Source organism: Xiphophorus hellerii, chromosome 7 (genome assembly GCF_003331165.1).
Source record: "Xiphophorus hellerii strain 12219 chromosome 7, Xiphophorus_hellerii-4.1, whole genome shotgun sequence".
Lineage (NCBI taxonomy): Eukaryota > Metazoa > Chordata > Actinopteri > Cyprinodontiformes > Poeciliidae > Xiphophorus > Xiphophorus hellerii.
Window position 1 is genome coordinate 6,093,384 of NC_045678.1, and position 17,324 is coordinate 6,110,707.

The following is a 17,324-nucleotide window of genomic DNA, read 5'->3' on the forward strand; positions in this document are numbered from 1 at the left end:
GCTTACCGTAGTTGTGAGACCTGTTGTGGCTCAATATTGGTTCATATATAAGGCGCACCGGATTATAAGGCGCACTGTCAGCTTTTGAGAAAATTGAAGGTTTTTAGGCTTTTGAGAAAATTGAAGGTTTTTAGGTGCGCCTTATAGTGCGGAAAATACGGTAATTTCCATTTTACATTTATGCACAAACTAGTTTACTGTGTACTGTTCTAAAAACAAACTCTCATTAAAAATGTATTTACAGTTAAAATAATCATTTTAAAACAAAGTAACATGAATGTTGTTTGGTAAAAATAAGAGGCCACTTAAAATGATCAGTTTCTGTGATTTTACTTTTTACAAGATTATGTTTGAGTAAAATGAACATTGTTTTTTACTCTATTAATTACTGATAACATTTCTCTGAAATTCCAAACAAATATTTAGTATTTATTGGCAGAAAATGAGAAATGGTCAAAATAAAGACAAAGATGCAGTGATTTCAGACCTCAAATAATTTAAAGAAAACAAGTTCATATTCATATAGAAAAATAACAACATTAATGTTTTAACTCAGAAATCAATATTTGGTGGAAGAACCAGGAGGTTTTCAATGGGGTCAGTGCATTGGGCTCTTCATGTTTTCCAGAGCTGGATATGTACAAAATGTTTAATATTTAGTTTTGGCAGTAAATATACAACTAAACCTTTCATAAAATATTGATAAATTAGATCACGTCAGTGACAAGCTTTATTAACGAAGATTTGCGCAGCATTTTGAATGTATTTTTTTTTTTAAACACATAGGCACAAGGACCTTCTTTAGCTTCACAGAATAACCATTTGTTATAAAAAGAAAATATAATTAATAATAACAGTAGTACATCCTGTCTTAAATTACACAGGCTTTAAAACAAACCTGAGTAAAACTAGTTAACACTATCATTATTGTAGATAAGGTAAATGAATGTGAGAAACACACAAAACTGATCAAATTCCACGTTTACCTCTAATAATTAAACAGTTTTCAAAAATAATTCTTTCCTGGGACAGAAAAAAGACAAAAACGACCGAAGCTTAAACAAGCTGTCACTTTCCTCTGGTGTGACAGAGCAACCGCTTCAGGTGTTTATAAATTTCTCCCACTTTTAGTCCATATATGACTGGATTAAAAAGAGGATTATACATTATTATCTGCAATGTCATTATGAAACGTACAGTTGTTGAAATATCAGATTGTAACCTAACAATAATCATGTCACAAGTGAGCAAACAGGAATAGTTGATTAAAACCAGCAGGTGAGGTAAACACGTCTGTGCAGCTTTTTTCTTCACATCTCCACCGCTCCTACAGGCCACTATCAGTATCATTGTGTAAGTGAAGAGGATGAAAAACATCGGAAGAAGGCTGAGATCGAACAGCATCACAAGGCCATAAATATACAGCGTTCTTGAAGTCACACAGAAGTTATAATTCAATGAATTGTTGCAGTAAATGCCTTTCAAAGTAAAGCTGCAGAGTTTTAACTGAGCAAATTCAACGGCCGGCACAACAAGATGGCAGGCAGGCACGAACCAAGATAAAACGAGGAGAACAGTCACTTTTCTTTTTCTCATAATGGTTGGATATTGCAGAGGTTTACATATGGACACATATCTGTCATAAGACATTGCAGCCAACAGCAAGAATTCAGAACCACTTAAAGAATAGAATAAAAAACCCTGGAAGATACAAGCTTCATAAGTTATGATCTGTTTTTCAGATATAAAGTCGATCAAAAGCTTCGGGTAGACCACGGTGCTGAAAAGCATGGAGTTCATCAGCAGAGCAGCAATGAAAACATACATGGGCTCATGGAGGTTTCTGTGGATCACAATCAGGCAAAACACTGTGGAATTGCTGGACAGGATCAAAACATAACTTGTAAACATGAAGATAAAATAGACATATCTGTATTTTTCAATCTCTAAGTGACCGTCAAGAGTGATGTAAGTGACATTCATTGCAGTAGGCAACGTAGTTACGAAAACAGAAATGAAAAAGTGAGACAGACTAATAGTTTCAAAGTGCTGCACATGAGGAAAGTAGTCGAATGCAGCAGAGAGTCTGAAAAAAAGTCAGACTGTTGACTGGTTGATATCGAAGGACTCTTTAAAGAGCTTTTCTGGCCACCATGGACTTCAGAGACTAGTCCTTGAAGAGATGTTGGCATGGTAACAAGCTTTAAGTTGAAACGACGAGTGAGTCGGTACGGCTCATTGTGCATCCATTATACTTTTACAGCAACGTTTGTGATCCGTACGCAGATTTGTGCACTTTAATAAGGAGTAAAATAGGAAAACCTTTAAATGCCATTAAAGTTTGGTTTGAAACTGTTTAATTTTGATCTGGATTTGGGGGGGTTACAGGTTTATTTCTACTCAATTTAACATTTTTTTGTATATTTTGTAAATTTAAAGTTTTGTCTTTGAATGCACAACAATAAGATGCCAACAAGTAACAAAAGAGGTGTAAAATAATGGATTTAAGTCATAAATTCACACGTTCAGTGAGAAAAAATCAGTTTATTATGTTAGGAGTTCTGCATTTTGTGCAAAATTAATTATTGTTCATGACAGTGGCTTTAGTAGCAAGTTTTCCCCCAGAAAACTGGCCAAGTCTGGTGGTTGGGTCAGTCATTCATCCAGCGGCCCGTCGTGTTTTTGAGTTAAAAAATGTTTAAAGTTGACAGGAAATTTGAAAATATCACTTGATAATTATGTGTTACATGAAAGATTGTTAGATTAATACATGAACACCAACTATAAAGTCTTAAAAAATGCAAACATTTAAAAAAAAACTTAAATAAATAAGAAATCTTATCCTGGCGGGGGAAGAAGTAAAGCCTGGTGGCCCGCCAGGCTTATAATACTCTGGGGGAAACCCTGGATAGGTAATCACTTTGTATTCAAACTTATGTTTAACAGATAGAAATACACAGATAGTTATAGATGTTGTATTGTATTAATCAAGACTGATGCTTGTTGCTGTGACAAAATACAAAAGCATTTCATTCTGGTTAAGAGTCTAATTTGAAAACATCGTAAAAAAAAAACACACCAGTATCGTATTTTCCGCACTATAAGGCGCATAGAACAGACGCTACAGTAGAGGCTGGGGTTACGTTATGCATCCATTAGATGGAGCTGCGCTAAAGGGAATGTCAACAAAATAGTCAGATAGGTCAGTCAAACTTTATTAATAGATTACAAACCAGCGTTCTGAAACCTCCGTTCATTCCCAAAATGAATAAAAAGCTGTTTTATTATTTTCCCCGAGGTAAAGTAAGTGACGTGGTATTTTCGTGACACAGTTTATCTTTTAACAACAGCAAGGTATAACATATAGTGGAGGGGAACTTTTCCTTGATTCAATAAACACGTAAAAAACAGTCTGATACTGTTACGGTAAATCAAACTTTAGTTAAATAACAATATATATCCACTTCCGCACCATTGATTGGTTCATGTTAAATTCTCTGGCTGCTGCTCTGTTCCCGTGTTCTACTGCGTGACTGATCGCCTTGAGCTTAAACTCTGCGTCGTCAGCGTGTCTCTTAATAGGAGCCATTTTGGGGTCTTTACACAAAACCCAGCAGGCACCGCGCACTTCTTCTTCTACAGGGAAAATGAAGTCGGCGGCTGCTTACCGTAGTTGTGAGACCTGTTGTGGCTCAATATTGGTTCATATATAAGGCGCACCGGATTATAAGGCGCACTGTCAGCTTTTGAGAAAATTGAAGGTTTTTAGGTGCGCCTTATAGTGCGGAAAATACGGTAATCTCCATTTTACATTTATGCACAAACTAGTTTACTGTGTACTGTTCTAAAAACAAACTCATTAAAAATGTATTTACAGTAAAAATAATCATTTTAAAACAAAGTAACATGAATGTTGTTTGGTAAAAATAAGAGGCCACTTAAAATGATCAGTTTCTGTGATTTTACTTTTTACAAGATTATGTTTGAGTAAAATGAACATTGTTTTTTACTCTATGAACTACTGATAACATTTCTCTGAAATTCCAAACAAATATTTAGTTTATTGGCAGAAAATGAGAAATGGTCAAAATAAAGACAAAGATGCAGTGATTTCAGACCTCAAATAATTTAAAGAAAACAAGTTCATATTCATATAGAAAAAAACACAACATTAATGTTTTAACTCAGAAATCAATATTTGGTGGAAGAACCAGGAGGTTTTCAATGGGGTTCAGTGCAGTGGGCTCTTCATGTTTTCCAGAGCTGGATAAATACAAAATGTTTAATATTTAGTTTTGGCAGTAAATATACAACTAAACCTTTCATAAAATATTGATAAATAAGATCACGTCAGTGACAAGCTTTATTAACAAAGATTTGCGCAGCATTTTGAATGTATTTTTTTTTTTAAACACATAGGCACAAGGACCTTCTTTAGCTTCACAGAATAACCATTTGTTATAAAAAGAAAATATAATTAATAATAACAGTAGTACATCCTGTCTTAAATTACACTGGCTTTAAAACAAACCTGTAAGACTATCATTATTGTAGATAAGGTAAATGAATGTGAGAAACACACAAAACTGATCAAATTCCACGTTTACCTCTAATAATTAAACAGTTTTCAAAAATAATTATTTCCTGGGACAGAAAAAAGACAAAAACGACCGAAGCTTAAACAAGCTGTCACTTTCCTCTGGTGTGACAGAGCAACCGCTTCAGTTGTTTATAAATTTCTCCCACTTTCAGTCCATATATGACTGGATTAAAAAGAGGATTATACATTATTATCTGCAATGTCATTATGAAACGTAGAGTTGTTGAAGTATCAGATTGTAACCTAATAATAATCATGTCACAAGTGAGCAAACAGGAGTAGTTGATTAAAACCAGCAGGTGAGGTAAACACGTCTGTGCAGCTTTTTTCTTCACATCTCCACCGCTCCTACAGGCCACTATCAGTATCATTGTGTAAGTGAAGAGGATGAAAAACATCGGAAGAAGGCTGATGTTGAATAGAACCACAACGCAGTAGATCACTATCGCTTTTGAAGCCACGCAGAGAAGATAATTCACTGAATTGTTGCAAAAAATGCCTTTCAAAGTAAAGCTGCAGACATTCGAATGAGCAAACAGAACGGTGGTCACAGCCACATGGCAGGCAGGCACGAACCAAGATAAAACGAGGAGAACAGTCACTTTTCTTTTTCTCATAATGGTTGGATATTGCAGAGGTTTACATATGGACACATATCTGTCATAAGCCATGGCAGCCAACAGTAAAAATTCAGAGCCGCTTAATGAATAGAATAAAAAACCCTGAAAGATACATGCTTCATAAGTTATGATCTGCTTTTCAGATATAAAGTCGATCAAAAGCTTCGGGTAGACCACGGTGCTGAAAAGCATGGAGTTCATCAGCAGAGCAGCAATGAAAACATACATGGGCTCATGGAGGTTTCTGTGGATCACAATCAGGCAAAACACTGTGGAATTGCTGGACAGGATCAAAACATAACTTGTAAACATGAAGATAAAATAGACATATCTGTATTTTTCAATCTCTACGTGACCGTCAAGAGTGATGTAAGTGACATTCATTGCAGTAGGCAACGTAGTTACGAAAACAGAAATGAAAAAGTGAGACAGACTAATAGCTTTAAAGCAGTGCGTGGGAGAAGAGACGTCTTCTTTGTTGGTAAACTGTTTGAGACACGGCGACCTTTTAAAGAGACTTCTTTATCCACCGTGGATTTCAGACACTATTCCTTGAAGACATGTTGGCATGGCAGCAACTTCTGACAAGTTTAAGGGAAGTGTGAGGAGTGGTGGCTCAAAGTGCATACCCATTACTTTTACAGTAAAGTCGGCTTCCATTAATCACAATAATTTTTTAATTTGCCATAAAGCAAACATCAAATTTTCTGCTAAGTGTAGACATTTAACGGCGCTGACAGTTCATCTACTAGCCTATCTGTTATAATTTGTTTATGTGCTTTGTGTTTTTAACTTACAGCTACTGTATATCCACCTTATTCAAAGCCCCCATGAGGCTTTGCGTGATTTGTGGGCACGACTTCCGCCACAAACCGGAACCACCATTTGTTTACATGTTAGCAACTCGCTAACCGGCTTTTGTCAGAGCTTTTACGCTATAAAATATGTGGGCACCAGCTATAAAAGCTTAAATGTGGCAATATTGTTTTACCGCTACCTATAGCTAGTGCGGAGAGGGATGGCGACTTGAAGAAATGGCCGCATTTCTTCAAGTTGCACTAGCAGATGTAGCTACCCGCACTAGCATATGTAGCTACTTCACTGACTCAGTTGCTTTGGACGCAGATGCGGGTTTTCTTCTGTAGCTTTCTGTCCACACAATGAAATGAGCACAAAAAGCATTTTGGGTTCTCTCTTCAAGTTTAGAATTTTTAGCCAAATTCTTTTTGTTTGCTTATCTGTCGGTAGGCAATGAAAACTACCGCTTTTGTTTTGGGAGCACGTTCAAAACACACTTGCTGCTGCAGCCACAAACTAAACTTGGTCTGATTATTACAGTACAGCCACGAACAGCAACAGTTACCAGAGCTCCACAAAGGGCATCTTATGACACTTTCCAGTGGCAAGTTGCTCTCTATAACAGGTTAATGTGTGATTCGGTTCGGTTCTAGTCCAGTGGGGAGATTCTCCGTCTTACGGTCTGGAGCGCAACAGCTGCGGTTATTTCTCCGCTGATTTGCAGCGACACTCAGCAACGGAGAACCTCGAGGTTCTGGTTCTGATAGACTAAATAATGCCAGATATTTTATTTTGTCTTATAAAAAATGGCATCCAAGCATGCTGGCAGCTCACTATCTACACACAACACATCCACCGTAAATGGCACACCAGGTCCAAAATGAAACCACGCTCCCGATCACTGCCACACACCTCTAATGACCAGGAACAGCCAGCCAGAACCCCGGGGCCACTTTGGCCAATGAAGGGTTGGCCTTCGCAGTCAGGACTCATGATCCAAAAGTCCAAACAATCCTGGGAGAACCGGAGTCCCCATAAAGCCTGAAGCCACATGGCTTGCTCCTCCTCCTCCTCTAACCCCCAACTCCTAACAGAGAACAGAGGTATGAAAAGACCCCAAAAGACTTTTCCATAAGTTGTGGGGTTTCTCCTTATCCTAAAGCCGAACATAATCATAGAAACGTTTATTCGTAACGTTTGTGTTTGGTGTTCAATGCTTGTGTGCGAGTTTGGAGTGGCACTGTGGAGGAACCCATGTCGGGGCTGGTGTGAAGAGGTGAGATCCAGAGCTTAGATTGTTGGGACTGTTTGTGTCGGTTTCTGGCTGGACACTTTCTGGCCCGTCTCCAGATGGGGTCGGGATCGGAGTCTCGTCCTGGGTGGCGTTCAAATTCAGGTGTTTGTCAGATGCATTCTTGCTATTGCCACTAAATACATCTTGTATCAGCTTGTACTTTCCAATGATGTCAGTTATTAGTATTATATGTGCATATGTTGTCGTGGTTTCTTGGGTTTTTTCTCTTCCCACGGGTCAGAGTTCAAGGGTCTTGACTTTCTCTATCCTCATTTCTCTTCCCTACTCTTATCTCCTTTCTTTTTAAACCTTTTCCTTTTTTCTATTCTATTTGTGTCCATTACATTTCAAATAAACCCAACAATTTTTTTAAATAAAGTTTTATATGTACAAATCAAGTACCAAAAGCCGTAATTCTCCGCTTGTGAAAGTAAATCTGTTGGGCCTGATGGACGATGTTGTTGACTGATGTACTGGACCTCCAGAGACTAGCTGTCTAGAGGTTTATAACATGCTGAAGCAACCATATAAAATTTTATCACAGGCTCAGTGTGCTTCATTTCAAGCAGCCGACTCAGAGTGCACTACCATGAACAATGAAATGAATGCTACCTACATTTTTCTGGATGGGTATGTGGAAATGAGCAAATACAAATATGCTTACTTTTTTCTGATGTTCTCTGCCTACATCCTAATCATATGCAGTAATTTGACTATCGTGTACCTCATCTGGGCTAACAAAAACCTCCATGAACCAATGTATGTCTTCATTGCTGCTTTGCTGGTGAATTGTGTCTTTTACAGTAGCACCACTTACCCGAAGCTTTTGATTGACCTCTTGTCCGAAAAGCAGAGAATAACCTACGAAGCCTGCCTCCTCCAGTTTTATTTCTTTTACTTCGTGGGTCCGGCAGAGTTCTTTCTGCTAGCGGTCATGTCTTATGATCGGTACGTATCTATATGCAAGCCTCTGCTTTATCCAACAATTATGACAAACACCACGGTCACCGTTTTCCTGGTTTTCTCCTGGTTTGTTCCTGCTTGCCACGCATCAATTCCACTAATAATGCTCAGCAGCACCAAAGTTAAACTCTGTAGCTTCAACATCAGAGGGATATTTTGTAACAACGCAGTCTACACGCTTCAGTGCGTGATGCCGAGATCTCTCGCTATATTCGGTGTGTTTGCCATTCTAGATATTGTAATACTTCCTATACTTTTCATCCTGTTCTCCTACACAAAGATCCTGATCATTTCTTACAGAAGCAGCAAAGAGGTCAGGAGGAAAGCGGCCGAGACCTGCCTGCCCCACTTGTTGGTGTTGTTCAGCCTGACTTTGTTGAGCGTATACGACATATGCATTGTGCGCGTGGAATCGGACTTTTCAAAAACGGCGCGTTTAATCATGACGCTGCAAATTGTTCTGTATCACCCTTTGTTTAATCCGTTTATATACGGGTTCAAAATGAAGGAAATTTACAAACATCTGAAGCGGTTGTTCTGGCAGGCAAAAGTTGTCTTGAGTAAAAATCAGCAGTGATTATAGGCAGGCAGTCAATACTTCTGATATGCAAAATATGTTTTATCTAATGTCGTTTAAAGTTTTACTGTTATTACTGTGTCTACGTATCTGATGCATGTCAATATTATAAGTGTGCAACGGCTAAAGATTATAAATAAAATCACTAAATTAGCCCATGTGTACAATGTATTGATTTGTAAATGTTTTTGTATTATCCTTTACAGAATAAAATTTACCAAACTATTTTAATTTTGTCATTTCTGCCTCCTTACTCTAAAACCTGTTCTTCTGTTTGTAATTTCCAAACTCTGTGCACATCAACCATTAATGAATAATATAACTAATAGTCTGTGAGATGATCAGCCAGTGTTGGTCATGAATTAAAAATGTACACAATCTCAATTAGAGGTGCGACTAGTAGTGGAACATAGATCATATTAAATTACACTTAAGATGAAGCAATCGTTTAAGTTTACTAGATAAAATAACCCACGTCACCATGTCAGTGTTTTGGTTTGTTGTCGTTCAATAGGTTCAGTTATCTTGTTTGCATGTATCAGCTCAATCTCCTTCCTGTTAAAGTAGCTCATGTTTTTCACCTGAGTTTCCTGATCAGTTCTTCCCTCCCCCTGTCCAGCGTAGTATTTTAGTTAGAGTCCTGGCTTTTGCAGGATTCTTGCACATCTTATGTCTGTTATTTGGTCAAGTCTCTGAAATGAATCTACGCTATGCCACGCTGCCGTTCGCATTTTGGCTCACCTTTATTTCCTTCGCCACCAGGCCTGAAAAGACATGCTTAAATATTGTCTGCACTTTTTAATCAAGTTAATTGCAGGGTTCTAGTTACCTGCATTGTAAGTGAAAACCATATATCAATATTTTTAATTCAGGAACTTTTGCTGCGAAAGTACTTAATAATTAGACAAGTGAGCTCAACATTAAGTATGTTTTGCTTTTAACCTGTTACTTAGGTTATTCAACCATCAGACTGGTGATAATGTACTCATTCAGCTTTCAAGTGTTTTAGGAAGCCTTGATCATTCGTGGAACTTCGTTGAAAAAAATACTTCTTTAGAAATGCAAACTGTAGATGTTGATATTTGTGTTGGGGACAACCCCCTCCAAAAAACACATGCAACACTAACCCACAATCAAAACATGTATATAGAAAACAGCCATCTTCCCACATCTACCTCCTGGCGTGGACTCTGTTAAAGTTTTAAATCGAAGGAATCCAAGTAAATAAGATAAAGTCCAGACTGTGGTGTGAAGAAAGATTCTAATCTAAGGGACTCGCACAGGAAGGCACCTAAAGTATTGTAAAGAAACTGGAAGGGGCGTGCCGTGGTGGCGGAGGGGTTCGCGCGACCCGCATTCAGGCAAAAACGTAGCCTCGACGCGGCTGTCGCGGGTTCGACTCCCGGACCCGACGACGTTTACCGCATGTCTCCCCCCCTCTACTTCCCCCTTTCCTGTCAGCCTACTTTGAAAAAAGGGACACTAGAGCCCACAAAAAAAAAGACCCCTTGTGGGGCGGTAAAAAAAAAAGAAAAAAAGAAAAGAAACTGGCAGTAGTTCTCAAAAATAAGGTATATTAGGGAGAGTGACCAACTGCAGCTTATTAGCATTAAAGGTACAGAGACCTAAAACAGGTCATCATGAAAGGAGCTCAAAATAGGCAAAACTGAGCAGTTGAAATTTCATTGTCTATAATTGTGTGCAATAAATATAAAGGCCGTGTTCATTTAGGCCTAACTTGATTAAAAGGAAGCACACTAGGTAACCTTTAAAAAAAACCTTTGCTTCGTCTTTTGCCTCCACTTACGTCCAACGTAGCCTAGCTATAGCCTTCCTGAGTTATTCTGTTCTCTTAAGATCACAGGTCAACTCAGACATACTACTGCAAACCACATTCATATCATCACATTTCAACTGTGATTATATGATGCAAGTTTAATGGTAGTTAGACAAAAGTAGAAGAAAACCCACGTACCGAATAACCTGGGCACAAACTGTTTAACAGAATTCACTATGAATATGCCGACCGTAGTTACTATTTGCGGAGTAGTGATAACTTTAAGAAAACTTTTAGCCTCCAAGGATGAACTTGGTAAGCTGCAGCAATATTTTTGAGCTAATGAGTCCCATGGAGAATAACGTGAATATAATAAAAACCTCTGTGCACCAAGACCAACTGCTTTGCATATTTTGAGAGCAAACAGACGACAAACACACTTTCAAATTCCTTTCGATTTTTAAAAGTGAAACCATTGCCATTTTCTGTTCATGATGTTATTATGTTTGTGTACAGCATATTTATGGATGGTGAAGTTAATGAAACGTATTTAACTCTAGACGGACATGTAGAGTTGCATAAATACAGGTATCTGTATTTTGTTGTCACACTGACTGTGTATATTTTTATTGTTATTGCTAACCTGACCATTGTGTATGTTATATGGACGCATGAAAACCTCCATGAGCCCATGTACGTTTTCATCGCCGCTTTGCTTCTGAACTCTGTTGTTTTCAGCACTAACATCTATCCCAAACTGCTGTCAGATTTTCTATCAGAGAAACAGATTATATCATATTCAGCTTGTTATTTGCAGTTTTTTCTCTACTATTGTTTGGGTGCTTCAGAGTTTTCACTGCTGGCAGCAATGGCCTACGATCGTTACGTGTCGATATGTAAACCTTTACAATATGCAACAATAATGGGGAGAAACACGGTTAGTATTTACTTGAGTTTGGCTTGGCTGGTGCCTGCTTGTCTGATTGCAGTTATGGTAATACTGAATGTGAATGTAAAGCTCTGTAAATATAATATAAATGGAATTTTATGTAATAATTCAATCTACGGTCTCCACTGTGTAGACTCGAAGGTGCAAACTGTGTTTGGTGCTGTTGTGCTGGTCTTGACTCTGTTGTTTCCTCTGCTTTTCATCGTTTTTACTTACAGCAGAATATTTATCATATCCTATCGTAGCTCTAAAGAAGTCAGAAAGAAAGCTGCTCAGACCTGCTCGCCCCACTTGCTGGTGCTGATCAGTTTCTCCTGTTTGTGTGCGTTTGATGTCATCATAGCTCGACTGGGATCCAACCTTACAAACTTAATCCGTTTAATAATGACTTTACAGGCAGTTTTGTATCATCCTCTATTTAATCCAATCATATATGGTTTAAAAATGAAGGAGATATCAAAACAATTGAAAAGGTTGTTTTCTAAAGCTAAAGTTATACACTTCTAAAGTTTATCATTATACCAACGTGAGATTGTTTGACACTTTCTTATACATTTGTATTGTTATGTGAAATAAGTAAATGTGCTATGATTTACAAAACCCTTTTTATGAAAAGCAATCTTGTCTAACTAATGTAAGTTTTCTGGTTCAAGTTTGCATAGCTTCTTTCTTAAGTTTGTCGTGTCGGAAAAAAACTAAGTTTGAAATACGCAAAAAGTATAAAAAACATTAACAGAAATAAACATCTGATCCAGAATAAGTCAGTTATAGCTGGCCTCATGTATAACGTAAATGTGACTGGCACAAGAGAAAGAACTGTACAGTGTCTTAAAATAATTGACTTTTGAATTAAAGCCATTTTTCCCCATTAAAAACCTCTGACTACGTTGTTTTTATGTCAATGGTGTATTCCTGCTCAAGCATGAGTATAAATTTAATTCCAATTGATACTTGCTTACTGGCTCAATAAAGCTATACTGATAAAGTCTACATGTTACAGGTTAACTGTGTTTTCACTGCTTTAATACCTCAGATAAATCAGATTAAACAGTTGTCTCTCAATGGACCTTATGTACCACGTCAGGAGTTTTTATTGTGTTCGACGTAAATTTTATATACGTATAAATCGTCTGCACACAGAAATGACAGAAATGCCAGGTATGAACGCATGAATAGGAAATGCATGTTCAGCTAAAGGGCTGCTCAGGTAAAGCTACAAAGACACTTGATACTTTCAACTTCCACTTACAATTAATCAAATACTCAAACCAACGACTCCAAAACAGTCATGCAAACTAATCACTAAAAGTCACAGCAACGTGTTGATATTCGTTTCACGAATGCCAGCCGCTAAAGGCAGCCTGTTCATTTCAATAAAGCACTAACTTTAAATTAAATTTAGCAAAAATATCTGCATTTCGACTGACCACAGAATTGCACTAATGGAAACAAGCTAATTTTGACAAAACACTCACAATTTTTGACATAAAGTCGTCGCGTTAGGATGAGGCGGTTTTTTTCAGCCTTCTTGAAATAAATGTATTTAGCAACACTTTTTTTGCATCACATTTGTCTTGTAATCAACAGCTGCATGTTATTACCGGCGAAATCAACGAAGAAAATGTCAGGGGTAGTAGGAAGATGATATGTTTTGTTTTTTGGATTTTTTTAGGTTTTGTTCGCTCTAGTGGCCTTTATTTGATAGCTAATTGACAGGAAAGTGGGTAAAGAGAGAAGGGAAAGACATGCGGCAAAGGTCGCCAGGCCGTGAACCTGCGACGGCCGCGTCGAGGCCTTAGTCTCCATATATGGGTTGTGCTTAACCCCCGCGCCACCACAGCACACTGCTTTTGTTGTTCTTTTTTAGAAAATGTGTAGCTGGCTCCCCCGGAGCTCACAGCATCGCACACTACAATTTCCCCAAAATGCCGCCTACGTCGACGTCTCCTCTGATGGCGGGCATATGGTGAGCGCTATCATAGGGTGACCATATTTTCATTTGGGAAAACCAGGACACCTTGGGGCGGGCTCTGAATGCGGGGAAACTCTTTTGTAAATCGTCGGTAAACATACATTTGCGCTTTGGCATGTTGTTGGCGTACTGACAGCCACGCTATCTATCTTCTGATTAAGAACAGGGCTGCCCGCACTGACGCGGCTCAGGGATTACGTCACACGCAGCGCCGTGCGCAGTGCCCTAGTGCCTGTAAATTTAATGGTCCAATGAAGGTAATTTAAAAAACAGGACATTTCCTCACTTTCTAAAAAAAACCCGGGACGCCCGGGACAGGACTTGAAATACGGACATGTCCCGGGAAATACGGACGTTTGGTCACCCTACGCTATCACCATCTGCCAAACAGAGTTGTAGAAACTCATTCAAAAAATCCACTTCCTAAGTTTTCTTCTGGGTACAAATGAGAAGAGGCTTCTGCTACGTCTTTAGCTTCTTTGAATATATCTAAGTACTGCTTGTACCAGTCACTGCCATGATTTTCGTTTTGCACGTAGGCCAACATTGTTCCTCCAGGATGCCGTCCGTCTTCTTAGGGTAAGCCGATTACCCGCATAGCAAACTTTATTCTTCTGGACTGGACGCCTTGCCTGGATTTCTCACCTGGATATTTGGGACATCATCATCATCAACAGTCAGCGACCCAGGAGATGTGTGAGTACGTATTATCCCTCTGCTTCCAGGTCGGGGAGGCACCTTCCAGGAAAACATGGTAAGTTGATATATTCCCCTGCAAAAAATATCAGAACACACTTCTAGTATATTCATTTGGAGCATTTAGCAACGTTGAAATTGGGTCCAGAAAATCACTTACCAATGAATTTTGGAATGATGAGGTGCCTGTCCGTACATCCTCGAAGCAGAACGCCCTCCAGATGTTGACCCTCCCTCTCAGGCTGGCGAGCTGGAGAGCTGCTGGTCACATTAAGAACCCCGTTGGACCAGGAGAGGTGACTGGACATCGCTTTATAAGAGTTCTTACACAAAAGACAGTCATTGGGACCCTTTGGTCAAGTCATTGTTTCTATTAATTGAAAAAAAAAAAAAAACGGGTCAAAGTGTAAGCACATAGAGCAAATTAAATCATATAAAACACTTGTGGAAGTTGCGAGGGACAAAGTTTTTTGATACTGACCGTGTTTTCAGGCTTTCAAAAAATGCTGCAATGCTGCATTGAAAAAAAATACTTGGTATTCACCTTGTTTTTCTCTGCTGGAATGGAACGTGGCTTTTATAAGGTCTGGTTACTCACCAGAAATGGGCCAATGGCTATAGAGAGCTCTTAAGTGCCAGGTGGTTCCATGGACCTTACCACAGGGGCCGCTTTTCATTGGCTGATGCCCATTCTATTTTTAGCACGGCTACAAGTCTCACAAACACACACTTCCCGTTAGCTAAGTACAGCATAATGGCGGTACTGATACAACTTCTACACCTTGAAGCCTGTCTGCTACACAGTCTTACGTTAGCTAAACAGATCAATATTGCTAAGGAAAATGATTATTTAATGCTAAAAATACACTTAATCTTATGACATGTGTAAAGGGATAGTCAACACTTTATTTGGAACAGTTTTCTGTGGAGCATGGGGAAGCTCACAATAGCAGACATTCAAACAAAGCAGGGCCCTTTTGCCTCCCCCACACACAGAGCAATAAAGTTACATTCCGATGGAGCAGAGGAGACTTCTTGGCGCCAGAGATCTTCCGTATCAGGCAGAGATGACCACGAAGTGGTCCGTCCTCTTACTCAGATAAAAACCAGACATCTGAGCTGTGGTGAGGGGAGTTTCCGGGTTTCTTTGGGGGCTGGGGCAGGTCTCTGAGTGGTCAAAGAACGGAACGCCTTGACTGCATATATTAAATAGGGAAACGCCTCTTACATTTAAAAATACAGGTCAGCAAGCCAGCAAGAGAGGTTTTTTCATCTTTTCCTCCACGTGGGCGCCTTTGTCTGTCTTATGTGTTTCGTGTTGTCTGTTTCGTGTTGTCTGTATAAAATGCATATCTCTGTATCTCTGCAGCTTTGTTGTCGATTGTTTTATATTGAATTAAACTCTGTATTTCTGTGACGTCATCGTGCCTCGCCGTCTCCTTGCCAGCGTGATGTCATCCGCTCGGGACCAGCTAACAGGAGGGAAGGGAGCCATGCTTTTTCCAAAATTTAAGCTAACATAATAACTTTCCTTCCTTAACAATTGGGGGCTTCGTCCGGTTCTGGAATCTTGGCGGGTGGCGGTCTCTCCCCGATCGATCCGTCCGGCTTGTGCGGTAAGACGTTTTTTAATTACTCTTTTGTTGTGTGCGGCTGCTCGGAGTTTCGAAGCTGCAGGAGAGGATAGATTTGTTTTTAAAAGAGTTTGTTGACTTAGAATTGAATTACAAGGCTGGAATGTTTGTCTGTGGTAGACTTTGACGGGTAGTGTGCGGTACACTTTATAGAAATACGCAGCACAGGGGACCGTGGCGGGTTCAGACGGAGGATTTTGCGCTGCCTCCGTCCTAAAAGCTGGGTTTATTAATTGTGTTCTTGTGCCCTGGGAATCAATGACTGGGTCCCTAAAAAATGAATTTCCGTGCGTACAATAGTCTGAGGTAGACTTTGAAAATAGCCTGCGGTAGGCTTTAGGAATCAAGTATTAGTGTGGGGTACACTTTAAAATAATCTGAGGTAGATTTTAAGAATAATACGGTAAAATAACCTGAGGTAGGTTTATTGAGTGTGTGGTACACTTTGACAATAGCTTGCGGGAAGCTTTGCAAATAATCTGAGGTAGATTTTGCAAATAATCTGAGGTAGATTTTGAGAGATAATCTGAGGTAGATTTTGAGAAATAGTCTGAGGTAGACTGTTAAGGAATCAAGTACGATAGTCTGCGGTAGACTTTAAAATAGTTTGCGGGAAGCTACAAGAGCTTGCGGGCTTTGTCGGTAGTGTGTGGTACACTTTAAAATAGTTTGCGGGACGCTTTGGAACATAGTCTGCGGTAGGCTTTAGATTTTGAAAATAGTCTGGGATAGACTTTGATTATTTTTCCCCTCTGTCTCGTACGTTCGTCTGAAACCGGGTTTGTTCTCCAGAGCTCTGGGTGTGTGCGTGTGTATGCGTTAATTGCTTTGTGTGTGTGGAACGCTGTGTTTGAAAAGCGCTGTTTGAGTGAATGTGACTTGCTTTTGCTGCGTTTTATTGTAAAGTTATTATGGACACTGAGTTGCGACACGTGCTATACGCTATTTTATGGTCGGGGTTCGTTGAAGAGTCGTAACGGGGAAAGTAGAACGATGGCGAAAACGTGGTCGTTTAGTTTAAAAATAAATAAATAAATAAAAATAAGAGATAAGTAAATAAAACTGGTACCAGAAAACAAAATTATTGGTTGTGGTTTAATTTTCACATAACTTTGAGAGGTCTCTTTTAAACGTGCACGGGGATTTGAAAAGGCTCCTGAAGATTGGAGTTTACTATTAATTAAATTGACACATTAAAATAGATTAATAAAACATTGGACAATTTCTGAAGCTTCAGTAAATTTGATATAAACTTCAGTAAATTTGATAAAATTACAGTAAAACTTGATAAACTGATGACTGACTAAAACTATGACTGACTACAAACCTGGCCAGATGTGTTGTGTTTTGTGTTTTTTGTCTTCGTTTGTGTTGTCATTCATGTTGGTGTGAGAGGGTGTGTGATTGGAGATAAAATACCACTGGGTATTTCATGTCATATAAA

The 17,324-nt window shown here is 39.0% G+C and overlaps 4 protein-coding genes across 4 annotated transcripts; 2 read left to right on the plus strand and 2 right to left on the minus strand.

Annotated features, from left to right (window-relative positions):
* Positions 1-813: 813 nt before the first annotated feature.
* LOC116723438 (olfactory receptor 11A1-like) lies at positions 814-2,072 on the minus strand. Its single transcript, XM_032568322.1, has one exon. The coding sequence runs from the start codon at positions 1,981-1,983 to the stop codon at positions 1,069-1,071; it is 915 nt and encodes a 304-aa protein (XP_032424213.1). The 5' UTR covers positions 1,984-2,072; the 3' UTR covers positions 814-1,068.
* Positions 2,073-4,689: 2,617 nt separating this feature from the next.
* Positions 4,690-7,011, minus strand: LOC116722817 (olfactory receptor 11A1-like). The gene is made up of 2 exons (XM_032567137.1): positions 6,889-7,011; positions 4,690-5,706 (listed from the first exon to the last, which is right to left on the minus strand). The coding sequence occupies exons 1-2, from the start codon at positions 7,009-7,011 to the stop codon at positions 4,690-4,692; spliced, it is 1,140 nt and encodes a 379-aa protein (XP_032423028.1).
* Positions 7,012-7,901: 890 nt separating this feature from the next.
* LOC116723407 (olfactory receptor 6N2-like) lies at positions 7,902-9,001 on the plus strand. The gene has a single exon (XM_032568265.1). It carries the CDS (start codon positions 7,902-7,904, stop codon positions 8,850-8,852), a length of 951 nt encoding a protein of 316 aa, XP_032424156.1. The 3' UTR covers positions 8,853-9,001.
* A 2,052-nt stretch (positions 9,002-11,053) lies between these two features.
* LOC116723696 (olfactory receptor 11A1-like) lies at positions 11,054-12,293 on the plus strand. The gene has a single exon (XM_032568780.1). It carries the CDS (start codon positions 11,132-11,134, stop codon positions 12,083-12,085), a length of 954 nt encoding a protein of 317 aa, XP_032424671.1. The 5' UTR covers positions 11,054-11,131; the 3' UTR covers positions 12,086-12,293.
* Positions 12,294-17,324: the final 5,031 nt, after the last annotated feature.

Bases quoted from the DNA above. Each gene is read 5' to 3' on its own strand.
- LOC116723696 (XM_032568780.1), top strand. From the start codon at position 11,132: ATGTTTGTGTACAGCATATTTATGGATGGTGAAGTTAATGAAACGTAT.
- LOC116723407 (XM_032568265.1), top strand. From the start codon at position 7,902: ATGAACAATGAAATGAATGCTACCTACATTTTTCTGGATGGGTATGTG.
- LOC116723438 (XM_032568322.1), bottom strand. From the start codon at position 1,983: ATGAATGTCACTTACATCACTCTTGACGGTCACTTAGAGATTGAAAAA.
- LOC116722817 (XM_032567137.1), bottom strand. From the start codon at position 7,011: ATGAGTCCTGACTGCGAAGGCCAACCCTTCATTGGCCAAAGTGGCCCC. The intron at 5,707-6,888 runs GTGTGCCATTTA...TGTCTCAAACAG, and splicing joins GTGGTTTCATTTTGGACCTG to TTTACCAACAAAGAAGACGT.